General features: G+C 42.6%; 1 protein-coding gene across 7 annotated transcripts in view; it reads left to right on the forward strand.

The window, feature by feature from the left end:
- The window catches only part of lyst (lysosomal trafficking regulator), a 397,928-nt gene that overhangs the window by 283,484 nt on the left and 95,498 nt on the right, over positions 1 to 18,946 (forward strand). For 5 of the 7 annotated variants that reach the window (XM_038800534.1, XM_038800536.1, XM_038800539.1 and 2 more), the window contains 5 exons: positions 8,483 to 8,713; positions 9,495 to 9,661; positions 11,644 to 11,796; positions 13,989 to 14,150; positions 15,656 to 15,847. In XM_038800534.1, the coding sequence (XP_038656462.1) occupies positions 8,483 to 8,713; positions 9,495 to 9,661; positions 11,644 to 11,796; positions 13,989 to 14,150; positions 15,656 to 15,847 (905 nt within the window). The remainder of the gene's footprint in view (positions 1 to 8,482; positions 8,714 to 9,494; positions 9,662 to 11,643; positions 11,797 to 13,988; positions 14,151 to 15,655; positions 15,848 to 18,946) is intronic. The other 2 variants (XM_038800541.1, XM_038800542.1) reach the window with 1 other exon arrangement.

Consider the following 18,946-nt stretch of genomic DNA (forward strand, 5'->3'; position numbering starts at 1 on the left):
ATTGATCCCAGTTCTTTTAAATGCTGTAAGACTCCCTTCTAAATATAATTATATTCGGAAGGATTTAACTACAGAAAAACAGTAAATGGTAGCTAATCTGCCCTTTACACTACATCTAAATAAACTCTTTAAATCCTTGAAGTATTCACGGTGTAGTATTTGTCATGTTAAATTTGAGTTCACACCTCAGGGTGTTGAGGTCATTCGGATATCATCTGATCCTCCAATAAATATTCATATACCTTATCTGGAGCAATAGTAAAATAGGAGCTTTTCACAGTAACTTAATTGAAGCCTACTTGTGCCAATAAGCGATTATTATTAATAATAATAAATAGTTGTGGGGAGGCAAGGACGTAGTGCTGTTGTTATTAGACTAATAATCTAGAGACTCGGGGGACCCGGATTCTAATCCCACCACGACAGATGGGTGGAAGTTGAAATCAACAAAAATTAAAAATTTAACAACCATGATGAAACCATTGTCGATTGTCATAAAAACCCATCTGGTTCACTAATGTCCTTTCAGGAATCTGCTGGCTTGACAAGCCACTCCATTCTATCTGACTGTTATAGAAGATTGAATAAGAAATGAATCTGGCTAGACTTTCTGGCATCAACCTAGGGACTGGAAATTACAACGGCAATCTCAGTTTGGTTGACCCTACAAAGTCCTCCTTTCTAACATCTGGTGGCTGGAACCAAAATTGGAATGGCTGTCAAGCAGAAACCTGATATATTCATATACTCTTGGAGTCATACCTTACAGATAATGTCCCAGACACCACCGTCACCATCCCTGGGTATGTCCTGTCCCACCAGCAGAGAGGGCAGCACAGTATTATAACATCAGGAGGGAGTCGTACTGCAGTCCTTAACATCGACTCTGGACCTTATGGCATAAGGCTAAACATGGATGTTACGAAGCCTGCTGATGTTAAATGCAAGGGATCTCAAAATCCATACGTGTAATGTGGAACACTGGTGCTTTGTGGTGTATATTTTCAGTCTGGTATTCTGTGACTAAAGGTATGCGAATCAGGGAGGAATAGTCCAGTCGTTTTGTGACCAATTAATTTCTTTAAAAATAAATTTAGAGTACTAAATTCATTTTTTTCAATTAAGGGGCAATTTAATGTGGCCAATCCGCCTAAACTTCACATCTTTGGGTTGTGGGGGTGGGTGAAACCCACGCAAACACAGGAAGAATGTGCAAACACGGCAGTGAGCCATAGCCGGGATCGAACCTGGGACCTCGGCTCCCCTCATTCTTTACCTTTTATGCTTTCCACCTTGTGGACCCAGCTTTTTAGCATTAAGTGCCAATTCCCTTATCTCTCCACTTCTAAACCTTATTGTTTTCCCTTAGTCACATAGGTAAATACTTTCTTTTCTCACTGGTATGCTAATGTCAAAACTCCCTTCAGACAGCTTATCAATTCCTCTTTTTATTTGATCCCAATTTCATTTTGCATCTTATAGAGTCAGATGTGTACAGCATGTATCAGCCCAGCTGGTCCATTCCACCAAGTTTCTATCACTAAGCTAGTCCCACTTGCCAGAATTTGGCCCATATCTTAATTTTCCTGAATTCTTAACATGGGCTAGGATACCCATTGCTGAATATCACATTCCACCTGCCCCTTCCCCTCAGCAGATGAATCAATACAAAGTGGTTCCTCCAAGTGGTTTTTGACATGGGTGGGAAAAGCACAGAATGTACTTTGGGTGCAGGGCTTCAATGTACAAAACCAAGAGTGGCTCAGTAGCACCACTACAGACTGACCTAACCGAGTCCTGAAAGTACATAGCTGCTGAATTGGATCTACAGCAGGTGGTGAGAGAACCAACAAGAGGGAAAAACATTCCTAACCTCCTCACCAATTTACCTTCTTCACATGTCCATGACTGTATTTGTACCAGTGAACACCATGCAGTCCTTGTGGAAATAAAGTCCCATCTTTTATTTTGAAAATATTTTTGTTGAACTTTTAACATTTTATATCAAAATTTAACAAAACCAAACTATGTCAACACATTTATCAACCCAAAAAACCTCCAGCCGACAACAGTAACAATACCCTCCTTAATGGAAATACAACTCAACCCCCCCCCCCCCCCCCCACACACACACACCCCACAGCTAACAGTGACCAATTGCTTAAAGTACAATATGAAAGGTCTCCATCTATGGTAGAACCCATCGATCGGCCCACTCACAATAAACTTGATCAGACCGTCTCGAGGTACAGAAAGTCTATCAAATTACCTAGCCACGCTAAGCAAAATTCACCGATCAGTCAATGAGGCGAATGCCAGGGTGACCGCCCCCTCATTGTCCTCAACTCCGGCTGGTCCGACAATCTAAATATAGCTGCTAACAGACAGGGCTCTAAATCAGGATTGCCAACATGGTGCTGAAAAAAGACCCCCCAAAATCTCACCGATTTGGAACAGGACCAGAACATTTGCATGTGGTTCACGTACGTATCTTGAACTCCTGCAAAGAATTGACTCATTCTGACCTTGATGAGTTTTGCCCTAAACACCACCTTGAGCTGGATCAAGCTCAAGCTCACACAGGATGACGGAGCATTTACCCTGCGGAGGAACTCACTCCACATCCCCTCCTCCAAAATGGGTCCCAGCACCTCCTCCCACCTGACCTTCACCTCTTCTACCAAGACCTGCTCTTCCCCCAAGATCCGTCCATATATCCAAGATGTGCTGCCTATTCGGACCCTGCGCAGGAGAGTATCCTCTCCAATAAACTGGACGGTGGTGCCACTGGGAAGGTCGGCGTTATCTGCCGAGCAAAATCCCTACCTGGAAGTACCTGAACATATTCGAACCCGCAAGTCCTACTTTCTGCTTCAACTTCTCCAAGCTCGCAAACCGACCCTCGGAAACAAATCCCTCACCCTCTCCAGACCCTTATCTTTCCACCCCCCAAATGTAGCATCCAATTTTGCTGGCTCAAACCAATCATTTCTACAGATAGGAGCCCATCTTGACATTGCCCCCAGTTGAAACTGCTGACGGAGTTGTCACCATATTTTCAAAATGGAGGCAACCACTGGGCTCAAAGAATATTTCGCCAGAGGAAATGGCAGAGACACGGGCACCAGCGTCTCCAAGCTAGACCCTTTGCATGACCCCGACTCCAACAGCACCCAGGTAGATTCCTGGTCACCACACCACCACCACAACTTCTCCGCATTGGCCGCCCAATAATAAAATATCATATTCAGCAGGGGCTGCCCCTCTGCCTGCTTATCTCTTTGTAAGAGTGCTCCCCACCCATATGAAACCTTCTATGTGCCGCTGCATCTCCCGGAAGAATGACTTGGGTAGAAAAACAGGGAGGCATTGAAGTAAAAATAAGAATCGCGGCAAGATATCCCTCTTAATGGTTGAACCCGACCTGTCAGCGATGGTGGAAGGCTGTCCCACCTCTCTAGATCTACCCTTCTCGCCAGGCTAGTGTAATTGATAGACCATCCACAACTTTGGTCTGGTCCCACACCCGCAGACTGATTTCTTGTAGGAACACCACATTGGCCCCCAAACCCTTTAAAAGGGGAAAATAAAAACTCTTGCCCTCTTCACGGCAACACCCCCCCACCCAAAACCAAGCTCCGCATATTCCAGCTGACCAACCTTGTCATGCCTCTCTCACCCCCCACTCCTTGTCTCAACCATTCACACCACAAATTCCTGGGTCCCAGGCCCAACTAAGATGGCTTCCAGCCCTATCTCTGGATGAGGCAACGAGAATCCCCTGGTCACTGTTAGCCTCGCCCCCTCCCCCAACCCATTGTGCCGTCCCTCCCCCTCCAGGCTTGCAGACTCCCTGCCGCCACAACGACCCCATCTCCCAACAAACAAACAACTAGATCCATTGTGTCCCACCCAATCTGGCTCAACGAGTCACAGCCTCCTCTCTCTCTCTCTTTCTTCTCCCCCTCCCCACACACACACACACACACACACACACACACACACACACACTCCACTAGTATTGAGTAGATACAAGTGGGGAGGAAGAATATTCATCTTCATTAATAAGTATTTAGAGTGGGAGGAAGCTCCGTACAGACAGTGACCCAAGCCGGGAATCGAACCTGGAACGCTGGCACTGTGAAGCAACAGTGATAACCATTGTGCTACCGCGCCGCCCGCATTTCATCTGATTCAACCAGTATATATCCTGGTTAGAAATGGGGAGGAGGGACTTCCAGTAGCGACATGTAGCGAGCAGTCGTACACAAGGCGCATTAGAGTACTTTGATTTTGGTGCTTTTCGCACAGTTTTCAGGGCTGATTTGGGGCAGAACTTCATTAGTTCGATGGGATAGGAGTTCCACGTAAAAGGAATGGCCAAAAAGTACAAAACAGGGCTGCAGACAAGTAAAGTATCATCGTCAGACTCTGAAGTCTCGAGAGCTTTGTCTGCTGCAAAAATAGCGGTGGCTCCTGTTGCGACTTTGGCCACTCCACTGACGGCTAAAATGCTGACAGGCATCTTGGCGAGGAAACTTAAGAAATTACGGCAGGTGTCTCTGAAGATCTAGACAGAGCAATCAAAGGGATCCTGTCCCCCATTCGTGCGGCCTTGGCAAAAAGAGATCAGACAGTCAAGGTGCGGTGCTATAGGATGTGGAGTGGCCCTTACATGGCAGAGTGACCAGATCACCTCCCTGGAAGCGGAGATGGCACGGGTGGCCGGTGTTACCAAAGCGCTAAAGGCCAAGGTGGACGATTTGGAGAATAACCTCAGAAGGCAGAACTTGAGAATCATAGGGTTGCCAGGGTGTCTGGAATGTCTGAATCCAACAAAGTATATTTTGCAGATAGTGGGGGAGAGTGAAATGGCATCCCCTCCTGAATTGGGTGGGGCCCACAGATCGCTCAGGCAGATCGCTCTGTTTGTGCATTTGTGTATTGAAGTTTAAAGTCCTCGTAATCTTTGCCTTGTGAACCAGGAACAATAAGGTGCCGTTGTATTTTAAAATAACCCAATTGACATCGTTGTCATCGCCCCGGACGAGATTATAGGACTCTCTGCACGCTTCTTTATCAATCTTCGTAGCTAATCTTACCAGCTAGTCTGGTAGTCAACCGTGACTGCCAGAGTGCCTGCCGTGGACCCACTCTATCACATTGGGTCAGCCACAACCCGAGTGGTCGGAAAAGGCATCCGCTTATCAAAATTGCTGCGTCTCGGGCTCTACCATCGCAGCCTGGGTCGGACGCATGCCCTATCCACTCCTATCGGAGCCTGGTCTGATCCCTCACCTTTAAATGGGTTTCCTGTAAACACATAGCGTTGAAGTTCTTCAGATGAGAAAAGACTCTTGATCTCCCACCCAATCCCCTTACATTTCAGGTGTAAGAATCAGCCATTTCCACCATCAAGGACAAACACATAAACCTTTAACAGGCATCGATCAAAGGTCCCCCCAAGACAGCAACCAATCCAATCCCGAGAAAAAAAAGAATATTCTAGAACAACCATCAGCCAGCTAACCCCTCCCCCATTCCCCCTTAATCCCCTCTAAATCCCTGAGGTTTTGCCGCCTCAACCGATGTTCCATCCCAATAACAACCTTTTGTTTTAATTGAGCCATCATTTTCACCTCAGCCTCCAGCGATGTAAGCTGGTCCTTGCATCTTGTGAGTGCCTACTCAACATCTTTCAGGATCTCGGCATGCACTCTCACCATCCCCACCACTTTATCCAACTCCACCCGGACTGGGCCCAGCGCTTCCTCAATTGACTTACATATTTTGTCGGAGATCAGCCTCCACTGCTTGCTGAAGTGTAACTGGAATTGTTTATTGAATTCTTTGACCAATATGTTTGAAAGTGTACCTATTGTGATCGGGACTGCCGATGACTGCAGCTCTGCTGACGTCATCTTAACTGCTGAAGCATTCAACGAGGCAGCCGAGAGTCTGTTCCTGGCTCCCTGGGATTTTTTCCTTTTTTATCAGCATGGTTTTAACACGGTAGGGGGACTTATTAAGTCGATCTGTACTGTTCCTTGGAGAAAAACACCCGAAACAAACAGTTGAAAATGCTGATAAAGAGCAGGTTTCGGCTGGAGCCACCGGAACCTACATATTGCACTGGAAATCCGTTGTGAAGGTTAATAACATTTCTTCCTTATTTGGGCGGGCAAGACCCCACGGATTCGTAGGACATTTCTGCTGAGGGAGAGGCAGTCTGCCTAATCTGTTATTTTGTTATTGGGATGCGAACATTTAAAAAGTGTGGGGGTGGTTTAAGGATCCTGATTCCAAATGGGAGCGGATGGAGACAAGTTCTTGTAGAGTTACTAGTTTGAGGACCTTGGTTATGGCTCTGCTTCCGTTTTCACCCACAAAATTTACTTCAAGCTCGGTGATGGTGGCCACTCTGAGGATATGGAGACAATTCAGGCAACATTTTAAGCTGGGTGCCATGTCAGTGTTAGCCCAAATCTGCAGAAATTATCACTTTGTTCCAGTGGGTTTGGATTCGTCATTCCGGTCACGGGGAAGGAGTATTTGGAGAGGTTTGGGGACATTTATAGATGGGAAGTGTGTTGGTTTTGAGAAATTGTTGGATGAATTCCAACTCCTGAAGACTAATGTATTTAGAGTTTTTGAGGTTTGTGACTTTTTTTTGCAAGGAGATTCTTTTCTTTCCCTTGGCACCCTCGCCCTTTTGGATAGGGTCCTTTTAATGACCGAGTTGGGGGAGAGGAAGATATCGGATATTTATGGTTGGATCTTGTCGGTGGAGCAAGCCATGTTAGGCGAAGTAAACAGGAAATGGGAAAGGGAGCTGGGTCTGGTTTTTGATGGGGACGTGTGGAGTGAAGCTCTTCACGGGGTCAACTCCACCTCCTCATGTGCTAGGCTCAGCATGATTCAATTCAAGGTGGTGCACTGGGCACATCTGACCAGGGCAGGGATGAGTGGGTTTTCTCGCCTTCACCTCTTTGAAAGCCCGGAGATGAGTTCTGCTTTGGTGGAGGACCCCAACTCTGCTCAGTGCTTTGTCCTGGTTGAGTGACTGTATGAGGAGGAGGAGAAAGCTTCTGAGGGCAGCATGATGGCTCAGTGGTTCGTAATACTGCCTCACGGCGCTGAGGACCCGGGTTCGATCCCGACTCCAGGTCACTGTCTGTGTGAAGTTTGCACATACTCCCCGTGTCTGTTGCGTTTCACCCCCACAACCCAAAGATGTACAGGGTAGGTGGATTGGCCACATTAAATTGCCCCTTAATTGGAAAAAACATTGGGTACTTCAAATTTAAAAAAAAGAAAAAGGTTCCTTTTGTACAGGTTGCAAATGGAAATTGGTGTTCCACAGGCCTCAGTGTTGGATCCCTTGCTGTTTGTAGTATATATTAATGATTTGGACTTAAATGTGTGACACAAAGGTTGGCCATCTTGATATCGAAGAGGATAGCTGTCGACTCCAGAATTATATAGATGGCTAGGTTGAGCGGGCGGACAAATGGAATTCAATCCAGAAAGTGTGAAGTGATGCATTTGAAGAGGGAAAACAAAAGAACACTCACTAAATGGGAGGATATTGAGAGGGGTGGAGGAAGTGAGACACCTTGCAGTTCATGTCCACAGGTACCTGAAGGTGGCAGGACAGGTGGATAAGGAGGTAAAGAAAGTATAGAATGCTTTCATTTATTGGGTGAGGTTTTGAATACAAAAGCAGGGGTGCAATGCTGGAACTGAATAAAACGCTGGTTTCGCACAGATGGAATTTTGTGTACAGTTCTGGTCACCACATTACAGGAATGACATAATTGTTCTGAGGGAGTACAGAGGAGATTCACAAGAATTTTGAAGTTTGCAAATATGAGGAAAGACTGGATAGTCTAGGCTAGCTCTGACGAAGACTTATCCAGACTCAAAACATTAGTTCTGTTCTCTCCACACAGATTGATTTTCATGACCTCATTAGATTTTCCAACATTTTCTGTTTTTATTTCAGATTCCAGCATCCGCAGTAATTTGCTTTTATCTTGGATAGGCAAGGGTTGTTTTCCTTAGAACAGAGTTGACTGACCTAGTAAATTACATTGCTACAAACAAAATAGGTGCATCAAAGAAGCTAGAACTACAAAACTTGTAGAGATCAAGGGCAAAACAGCAGAGTCCTGTCCTAAATGTAGCCCGGATTGTTGTGTCACCATGGTGTTGATACTGAGGAATTCATTCAGGTATTTACGGATGGAAGATGCTGGTCATTGAACCTACTACCTTCTCAGAATCTGAAAGCACACCACTATTTGCAGCAATAATACTTGAACAGTACTTTGATTTGGTTTGGTCTTTAATTGGCCAATGACTTGTGCACTGCTGTTAACAGATCTTTGGTTTATAACTGGACATATGTCAAAATGTATACATGTTTTACAGAACGGTTCAACTCCTGAGTAATTTGCTGTGTGCTTCTTGATTTTTGTAGGTTAGATCCAGAGACTATGGCTCACATCGACCCATTTCGTAAAAGATGCATTATTCCTATACTGGGCCTCATTGAAAATTCTCTGTATGAAAATGCATTGGTGCACAATAAATTGTGCATCCTACTCCAGCTTTTGAATGCGTGCCCCAAGTTAGCTGATATACTGCTTGACAATGGCTTGCTATATGTCTTGTTTAACACCTTAGCAACACTAAATGGACTCGAGAATGGGTAAGGAAGTTATTATGATGGTCTTCATAAATTGTGGAGTTAAATAATTATCTTGCACTTGTTGCAAATAGTACAAACATTTTAAAACTGTTCCATTTTCCTTTATTAATTTTGGAACAGCTTTTATTTTGCCTTATGTTGATGGGGGATCAGAATGAAGCTATTAGGTTCCCATTGTACTACTACAATCAAACCAATATCTGCAATGTAATCCCCATGTCTGTTGGTCAATATTTATTCCTCAACTAATGTCACTAAAACAGGTTTATTTGGTCACTATCTCATTACTGTTTGTGGGATCTTTGTATGTGCAAATTTATTGCCATGTTTTCTCAATTATAACAGTAACTACACTTCAAAATACCTATTGGCTGTAAAGCAATTTGAGATGTTTAAGGTTGTGAAAGGCACTTTATAAATGCAGTTCTTTCTTCCTTCTCGCCCTGTAAGATACTTCTCAAAAACTCAGCTCTTTGACCATACTTTTGGTTACCCTTCTGAGTATCTCCTCTTTTATCCTAGCAACTATTTTGTCTCGTAGTGCATCCATACTACACCTTGGGATATCTTTCTACATTTAATGTGTTCTATAAATGTGAGTTGTTCTTGTAGTTTGACCTCAGCTGAGTTAGTTTTGTGGTTCCACAATCTCATTTGTCACTATTTTTAAAAGGCTTTAATATAGTTTGTTAGCTTTTATACTTTACAATTTTTACTATATTCCTGTCTATGAAAGTTGTCTGTTGTGATAAATTTACCCAATCACTTTCTTTCATTGTAGTATTCCAGTGAATGAGTACAAATTACTGTTGTGCGACATTCAGCAACTGCTGGTCGCAATTACCATCCATTCCTGCAGCTCTTCTGGGTTACCATATTTTCGCATAATAGAGGATTTGATCTCACTGCTTGGATACCTGCAGACCAGCAAGGATACAAAAACAAAAGGTAGCTGTTTAAGACTTAAAACGGAATACAAAGTTTCATTAAATAAAAGTTTAACTTTCAAAAGAGAGACATTGTAGAAATGACAGACTCGTTTTAAGTCTTTATTTTCAGTATATTTCTTTCATCATATGTGAAATTGATGTCATTTGCTCCAGAAGCATCTTTATTTTATTAAAAATGAACCTTACCATTTGTAAAGTAAGGCACTGAAAGAATATTGAAACCAAATAGTTCACAATTGGTAATTTATGTATTGCTGCCTGCAAGAAAGAAATTAAAATAAATAGGAATTAGATTGATGAAATGATGTGGAAAGTGCAAACTCCATAAAGTGCAAACTATCTGGACTAATAACATACATCAGGAACAGGTCCATAGACTTAAACTGTCAATGCCTCTTCAATGTTTTTTCTCCCATCTACAGTATTTACTGCATCACCTAACTATATCATTGGTTTTATTTATGGCTCTTTGTGCCTTTGTCTAAGTCATTTATAAATGCAGTGAAAAGCTGAGACCCCAGTACTAATCCTGGGAGACACTGTCAGACACAATATGCCAATTGGAATGTATACCCATTATTCCTAATTTCTGATTTCCTACCTTAAATTAAATTAAATTAAATTAAATTATTAAATTAAAATCCTACCCATGTCAATAAGTTACCTCCAAGTTTCTTAATGGGACCTTATTAAATGTCTTCTGAATATCGAACCATAGAATCCCTACTTTGCAGAAGGAGGCCATTCAGCCCGAAGAGTCTGCATAGACCCTCTGGAAGTGCACCGTACGTAGGCCCACTCACCCACCCTATCCCTGTAACCCCTGCAACATATTTGGACACTAAGGGGCAATTAATCATGGCCAATCCACCTAATCTGCACATTTTTAGACTGTGGGAGGAAACCGGAGCACCCGAAGGAAACCCAAGCAAACACAGGGAGAAAGTGCAAACTCCATAAAGTGCAAACTATCTGGACTAATAACATACATAGACACATTCTTCTATACCATTGAATCTGTACACTTATCCTAGCAACAGGAATATGGAGCCATGGTAAACTAGGTTTACACTCTTGTTGTGCCGATAATCGTGAGTCAAATAGCTTTTCTCTAGTGCATTCTCAATCTCCCCACATTCTCATTTCTTTAAAAAAAAAATAACTCCTTAATCCCAACCGCACAATTGGGTATGGACCCTTGAAAGAGTATGCGCATGATTCTGCCTGCCAGTTTAATAAGAGAGAGGTTTAACAATGCAACTGATGTGTGTTAGCATTGTAACATTGATCCCCTGCGAGCCAAGATGAAGAAGTGCTGTTAAAGTAAAAAAAGCAAATTATGAGACTTGGGTTTCTCGTTTCTGCACGCAATCTAAAATACCCAGGGGGTTATGGATAGCAGTCCAACCAGATTAAGCTATTCTGATGAAACAATTATAGAATAGTGAAACATTAGCTATGTTTATTATAAGAGTGCCGCCAAAGGCAAGTGCAAATTTCTTCTGTTGGTGGCTGCATCACAAATAGGGAAAATCTGATGCTTGCTATTTTGGCAGAAACAGGAACCCATGTTTTTAATGGTGAATCAGCATCTTCGCATTGATTTGGAGCCCATTCTGGTATCATTACATTGCACATGTGTGTAGAAGAGTAGGTCCTCTGTGCCATTGGCTTCTTTAGAATGGTGCCAGGTGAGTTTAAATAATCGGCAACAGCATTCCATGAAGATCAGTATGATGACATCACCTGAAATCAGATTTTTATTAATACTGTAGCAAGATAAAACGTTGACTGAATCCTGCCCTCCTTCCATTCTCAGCAGGGTTCAGCAGAGTCAGATGTACAGAGCATATGTAGACAGGGAACAGTGTTGATGCAATAAATAAACAGGGGACTTCATTTCAAAGTCTTCCCACGTGTACTCTGCTATCTCAGCCTGATTCTACGCTGCAAATATAATTACCGTCTTTCCTTATTTAGAAATGGCTGTTGCACTGCAGTTCCGAGTCCTTCAGAGTGCAATCGAGTTTATAAAAAATACAGCCAATCAGGATGCTCAGAATATGAGTAGTTCTTTCAATTTACCTGCAACACAGCATCATGCCATTCACCAGAAGAGGAAAAGTATTGCTGGTGAGTCTTGTAACTATCCAGTGGTTGCACTGTAACTGTCTGATGACTAGCAAAGCAGTGTAAACATAACTGTTTCACATTTTGAACCATATACAAATTAGGTTTATTTAAGTGGTATATATACCACTTTGGTATATATATACGAATATATTTGATTTCTTTGTTTTTCCATTTCCATGTTGTAATATTTTATTTGGATTTTAATCAGTTGTTCAGTGTATGGAACCTAGAATTGGATAGATCTCTATTCTTGGACCAGTTGAACCAAATGACCTATTTCTATGTTGTATGTTCTATGTAATTCTCCTCCTCAGATACCTGAAGTGATTGAAGTGGTGACTGTTCTCTCAGAATGGAACTTACTTCATGGCAGATACAAATATTTATAGTAGTTATTACAAACATGATGAGTGCTGCAATACATATTACTGCAGCTTCATAGGAATTGTATTTTTATATTCAATTTAAAGGCATTGTCTTATCTCACGAAGCTTGAAATAGTTTGATGTAACTGGTTCTTTCAGTCTTGTGTATTCATAATCACAGAGGCACAAAAACCTCTCATTGTCAACTATATTGTCAAAAGAATGTCGCTGCAAGAGAATCTTTCTGATCTCACACACAAGTTAGACCTGCAGTCACTAGATTTTGTTTCTGTAGTTATTTTCAGAGTACTGTTGTGATTAAATAATATACAGGATGGCAAGGCATAACATGACACTTGAGTCCATGATTCCTAGCAGCTGAGCACTGGCCTGAAAGAAAGTCTTCTATAAATGCAAATCCAGCAGAGGGTTTTTTAATATTTTTAATGAGGTGTCAGATGAACCATGGGCGCGATACTCCGCAAAGGCGGAGAATCGTGAAGGCTGCCACGAAACCGGCCGTGTTTCATGGCAGCCTCCGCGTCCCCTCCCGGGACCTGATTCTGCTCCCCGGTCGGGGCTAGCATCGCGGCCCCGTGAACTCCGGCATCGCGGGCTTAACGAATTTTGCTAAGCCCGCGCGCCAAAGTTAGCGAAAACGGCCGTAAAGGCCTTGGAAATCGGCCCATCTGCCAGGGGAGAATTGCTGCTCGCCGTAAAAAAACGACGAGCAGCGATTCGTGTCGGGGGGCGGGCGTTGGGGGGGGGGGGGGGGGGGCGGGGGAAAGGGGGGGGGGGCGGGCGGGGGAAAGGGGGGGGCGCGGGCGGGGGTGTGGGGGGGGGGCGGGGGCGGGGGCGGGGGGGGGGGGGAGAGAATAGGGGGAGGGCGTCGGACCAGCGTCGCCGTAAAAATTTGTGCCGCCCGCTATTCTCCGCCCCGTCGTGAGTGCGGAGAATCGCGCCCCATGTATAAATTTGAGGAGTAGAATTCAGAGCTAGATCATCAATGTGTAGACTAGGACAATGTAATTCACAGTTAGAAGCAGATCTCAATGCTGGGAGGTAATTGGAAACTAGATTGGAGAAACTAAATGGACAAGACAGTCAAGAGACTTATACACAGTAGAAGAAGGGAGTTTAGTTTGCATGTCAAAAGCTGCAAAATTGTTTTAGTGTCAAATTTAAGTTGTATTCAAATTTGTGATTACTACTCAAAACTCTTGCTTGTTTTTTTCTAAGGCAGCAATTGTCAAAATTGAATGAACCAATTTTTAGGCAGCTTCTATTTCAACATTTTTACTTCAAGTTATCTTGCCAACTGCATTGTATAATAAAAACCCATTTGTAAAGTTGTTGAATTATATTGAAGGGCCAGCATGTTTGTGTGATGGCATTCTAGTTAGGATTTTTTAAGGAAGAGCCTGCATTATTTGTTTCATAGGGATGTACAGGGATTGCATTTCAATAGCTGTTATGCACCTACACAGACAGATGAGAAAATGCTTTGGCAAACACTTCTTTGTGGATGCAGTGTCCCTTTGATGAAACATGTTGCAAGCTACAAAAGAGTTGATAGATACATGAAACTATTTGTTTTGCTTTTTAAGATCATTTTATATTTTGAATTTTATATGGTATTTGTTGGCATTGCTTATAAAAATAATATCTATTTAGTTGCAAAATATTTACTTGGGATTGTTCAAGATGTGGCTCTTGTGAATTTACATGGTCCATTGCTTTTAGACTTGAGTGATTGTACATTTTTAGCCATTGTGTAGTCCTTCCCTGCATACATATCTATTTTATTTGTACTTGTTTACAATGAAGGTTCAATTGCATTGAAAGATTCCATAATTCCACGGCTGCCAAGACAACATTTCTCCTCGTATAGTCACCTTCCGATGACCTATTGCTTCAACTTAGTAAGCCAGGAGTCTCCCCTGGAGTCCCCAACTGGATCTACTTCTTATACTTTCCCTACAGAAGCAGGTGCAGTAGTGATCGTCAGACGTCGGAGCCCAGAAAAACATTTCATTTCGAAATGTTTGTGTCAAAAGTAGACTGCAAAAGTGGAGAAAAAGCCCTCTCCCCAATACTGTATACCTAAGAAATGTCTTGTCTCAAAAACGTTTTACGGTAGCAATATATTCCAGATAAAGTGGAAACACGCTGCAATGTAAATTCAGCAAAGTGTTCTGTTGACATTTTTAGGTTTACAATATTAAGAGCAAATCAGTGTTTGGATTCACCTTTGAACTGATTTGTTTGCAGTTCTGTTGCAACTAATACTAACAAAATAATGCTATTCATCGAGAATAGCAATGAAGTATTACATCCCAAACATCACTTGTTTACATAGTGTTGTTTTGAAGACGTGGGCTTTTACTTTTCCTATCATCCAATTGTTTAAAATCTCTTGGAAATCTTAGTGCTTTGTTTTCACGTGCTAACAATGCATTTGTTAATGGATACAGTAACCTTGTCTTTTGTGAAAACACTTTGATAGCTTATCAAATTAAAAAGCAATGAAGATAATTTGTGTAGTTAAATCAGAATTGTCGATAATAGTGACTGTTTAAATCATGTTCTGCCCAGGTAAATCTATCGGTTGCTCTTTGGCTAGTGTTTTATTCTTTCCCTGCCTGTTATGGTTGCCAACCCTCCTGGGATGGCTGGGAGTCCATCAGAACCGGCCTCAATCTCCTGGTGGCCAAAAACAATTCCAGGAGAGTAAGTCAACCGCTAGTCAATCACAGCCCAGACCCTGATACTACCTGACTTTCCCATCGTCAGGGACCGCCCGCCAGCCAGTCACATCTGGATACTGGTACCACCTGACCTTTCCTACACCAGCGACCTATTTCCCCAACCCACGGAAAAGCTCAACTCTGTTTCAACAGAGGCCACTTGATGGAAATATCTGAACTGCCTACTGACTATTTGCTCCAATCAGTTGAAGCAATGCCCCACTCAGTGGGGCTACAGAACTGGAGGAAGGGGCACTGATTATGAGCCATGGTTAGGCTCAGCTGATACCGGCTGGATGTTGCATAGTGAGTAATTAGTGTTATTATTGTTATTAATGAGTGTTAGATTGATTTACAGGTTACCAGGTGGATTGTGGTGTGAATTTCCATCCCCAGCACAACTGGCAGGGGAAAGAACTGTTTAGACTCAGGAATGGAATTTATAGGAGACAGGTTCATTTCGTCTCACTATGTCACAGGCCCTTTCTCTCGTTTCACCTACTCGCGCCACACTTTTAGCTTTCCATGATGTCATTTCCGCCAATGTCTCCCTGATTATGTCCAGCCAGAGTTGGCAACCTTACTGCCTGTAGGAATTTATTCATTGTTACTTGAGCTTGCTAATGCATCTAAATGCATTGCACTTTAGAATCTGTTGTCAACCTTCCACAAGAGGAGTGTATTTTATAAAGAAAAAACAGCACAAGTTTTCTGATTGTGAATTTGATTTGGAATCCATATTGCCAGGTCCTCGTAGGTTTTCGGCTGCTCCGTCCGATACCTTGATGATGCAAATGCGATCTGTCGCCAGCGATGAACTCTCTGTGTTAATGCAGAGAAGGATGAGCCATGACAACTCCATGAGAGCTTCTGAGACTGAGTTTGTACAGAGACTGCAGAGACTCACCGTTTTATCAGTTAATAGGCTGATCTACCAAGGTAGGCAATTCAGATAATCGGATTGCTTTTGCAGTTTCCTTCCTCTTACCGTCTCTCTCAAAGATGATCCTTGTTTGAATCCACCGGTGGCAGCACTCTCCCAAGACCTTATACAAGTAGTGATTTTTATTTTGAACCTAGACAAGCTATTTGTTCACAGATTCTCACAACCAAGCCCACTATTGTCTTCATCGAACATATTATGACATTTAAGCTTCAGGAAGTCACTGGATAATGATCAGGAGTTGAAATCTCAGCTAATTATTCTCTTTCACTTCCCCAAACCGTATGATGCTCAGTACTAGTGCTGACCAAGAACAATACAGAGGTTGTACCTGGGAACCCCCTGATCTGTGTTACTTAGTACATTTACCCTCTGAGTCACTGGACAAGCATTTGTACGTTTCTAATTTCCAACGTGTACAATGTTGTGTTGTACTTTTTCCATAGTTGGAAATAAAATATTAACTGAGGTCTTTAAAAAAAAAAAAAATTTCATTCTATTTTGATGGTAATGAATTCCTACTCTTCAGTCCAGTTGATGTCAAGCATTTGCTGCTGAGAGAATGACCTGCTCCATTGTGTTCCATGGGCAGACACTAGGAGATGCGAGTTACCACCCAGACTTGGTTATTCCAGATCTTTCTCCATACTAAATTTTATTTTGCTGTTGTTGAACTTTGCTTTGCTAGAAGAGCATCAAAAGGGCATGGTGAAATCATGGTGAATTTTCTTGCTATCCCATTGGCTGGCCCTCTAATCCTGTTGCTGCTTTGTCCTGGGAACTGATATATGAGATTCACCCAGACAGTTAAGTATTTTAGGGGATGGATTTATTAGGCAGGAAACGAGGAAGACTTATATTTATATAGAACCTGATTTTCAAACTTACCTCCGAGTTTCACATAAGTACTTTGAAGTAGAGCGGCATGTGGCACAGTGGTTAGCACTGCTGCCTACAGAGCTAAGGACGCGGGTTCGATCCCGGCCTTGGGTGACTGTCCGTGTGGAGTTTGCACATTCTACCCGTGTCTGTGTGGGTTTCGCCCCCACAACCCAAAGATGTGCAGGTTAGGTGGATTGGCCACGCTAAATTGCCCCTTAATTGTAAAAAAAATAATTGGGTACTCTAGGGGCTGGTTTAGCACAGGGATAAATCGCTGGCTTTGAAAGCAGACCAAGGCAGGCCAGCAGCACGGTTCAATTCCCGTACCAGCCTCCCCGAACATGTGATGACTAGGGGCTTTTCATAGTAACATTATTTGAAGCCTACTTGTGACAATAAGCGATTTTAATTTCATTTTGATTTCTAAATGTATTGAAAAAAGAAGTACAACGACTGTTACTTAGACATGGCTGATTTGCTCCATCAAGGTGCTCCAAAAATTGATGAGATCAATTTGTTTGTTTTTTGTTGATGGAAAAATGTTGCCCAGGAAAGCGCCATCTCCTCCTGCTCCTATGTTTTTTTAAATAATGCCATGGAATTTTTAACATCAAAATGAACCACAGGAATAGGCAGATATTCAAATCTCATTCAAAGTACACTTCCAGCAACTCGCCCCCAATACTGCTGAAAGTTTCATCAATGAAGCTTGCAGCCTCTTATACTCTCCTTACTAGCCACCTCAACTGTACAAACTCTCTCCTGCCGTCACAGACTGTCCTTTTTAACTTGCTGAAAACCCCTTACATTTCTTATCTTTTCCCAGCTCTGATGAAAGATCATTGACCAATAACTCTGTTTCGCGCTTCACAGATGCTTCCTGACCTGCTGAGTATTTCCAGCATTTTCTGTTATTATTTTTTACTTCAATTTACCAGCATCCGCAGTATATTCCTTTTGCCCAAAGTGGAGCTAATTTTTACCCCACTTTTCCCTACATCATTACACTGCAAAGTCACCTGCATCTGCACACTTTATCCCTCCTTATTGGCCAATGTTGGTGTCTTCCAAAGATGGTTTCATTCTCCTTCATTGCCCCTCCTCTGAGGTTTGTTTGCTGTCTACGCGCTGCCTTGTGACAACATTGTCCACAAATATGGAGTTAGCTGCCATATGAATGCTCCGGACAAGCGGCTGTACCTCTCCACCAATTCCATTAACTCCATTAACTCTTGCTGTGATATCTGACAAAAACTATGGATAAGTCATATTTTTTCCACGTTAAGGCTGCAAGACTGAAACCATGTGTGCACTTCAAAAGCGCTTCATTGGCTGTCACCATTTTGAGATCACTTGAATCCAATGGTCAAACACAATATAAATGGAAGATTTTCTATCCTCTATTCAGCAAACCCCCTCCCACCTCCACCTTCTTATCGCATCAAATCTTCAGTCCTCACATAAGACCATAAGACATAGGAGCAGAATTAGGCCATTCAGCCCCATCAAGTCTGCTCCACCATTAAATCATGGCTGATTTGCTTCTCATCCCCATTTTCATGCCTTCTCCCATAACTCCTGATCCCCTTATTGATCAAGAACCTATCTATCTGTCTTAAAGACACTCAGTGATTTGGCCTCCACAGCCTTCTGCGGCAAAGAATTCCACAGGTTCACCACCCTCTGGCGGAAGAAATTCCTCCTCATCTCTCTTTTAAAGGATCGTCCCTTCAGTTTGAGGCTGTGCCCTTGGTTTCTAGTTTTCCCTACAAGGGGAAACATCCTCTCCATGATCACTCTACTCTCAGTATTCTGTAAATTTCAATTAGATCCCCCCTCATCCTTCTAAACTCCATTGAGGACAGACCCAGTGTCCTCAACCGCTCTTCATATGACAAGTCCTTCTCTGCATTTTGGAATTGTTTATGAAGTGTATTGGGACATTAATCATGTTTTGTATTGATACGGGTTTTCCAACAATAGCAACTTGACACTTAGGTAGCAACGTTAACATTCAATTCACATAAATATGTAAGTATATAGAAATCTAGCCATATAGAACCAAGCATTGGTGATGTAGAGGGAAAATAACACTAGGTTGTTCCATCAAGGTCTACCAAAAGAAAAACAATCAAAGGATAAAGAATTCGTGAAATGTCAATTTAGAACAAATATTAAGAAAATGTTTTCAGTCAAACAGTGATAAATCTTTG

Source organism: Scyliorhinus canicula, chromosome 6, assembly GCF_902713615.1.
Source record: "Scyliorhinus canicula chromosome 6, sScyCan1.1, whole genome shotgun sequence".
Classification (NCBI taxonomy): domain Eukaryota; kingdom Metazoa; phylum Chordata; class Chondrichthyes; order Carcharhiniformes; family Scyliorhinidae; genus Scyliorhinus; species Scyliorhinus canicula.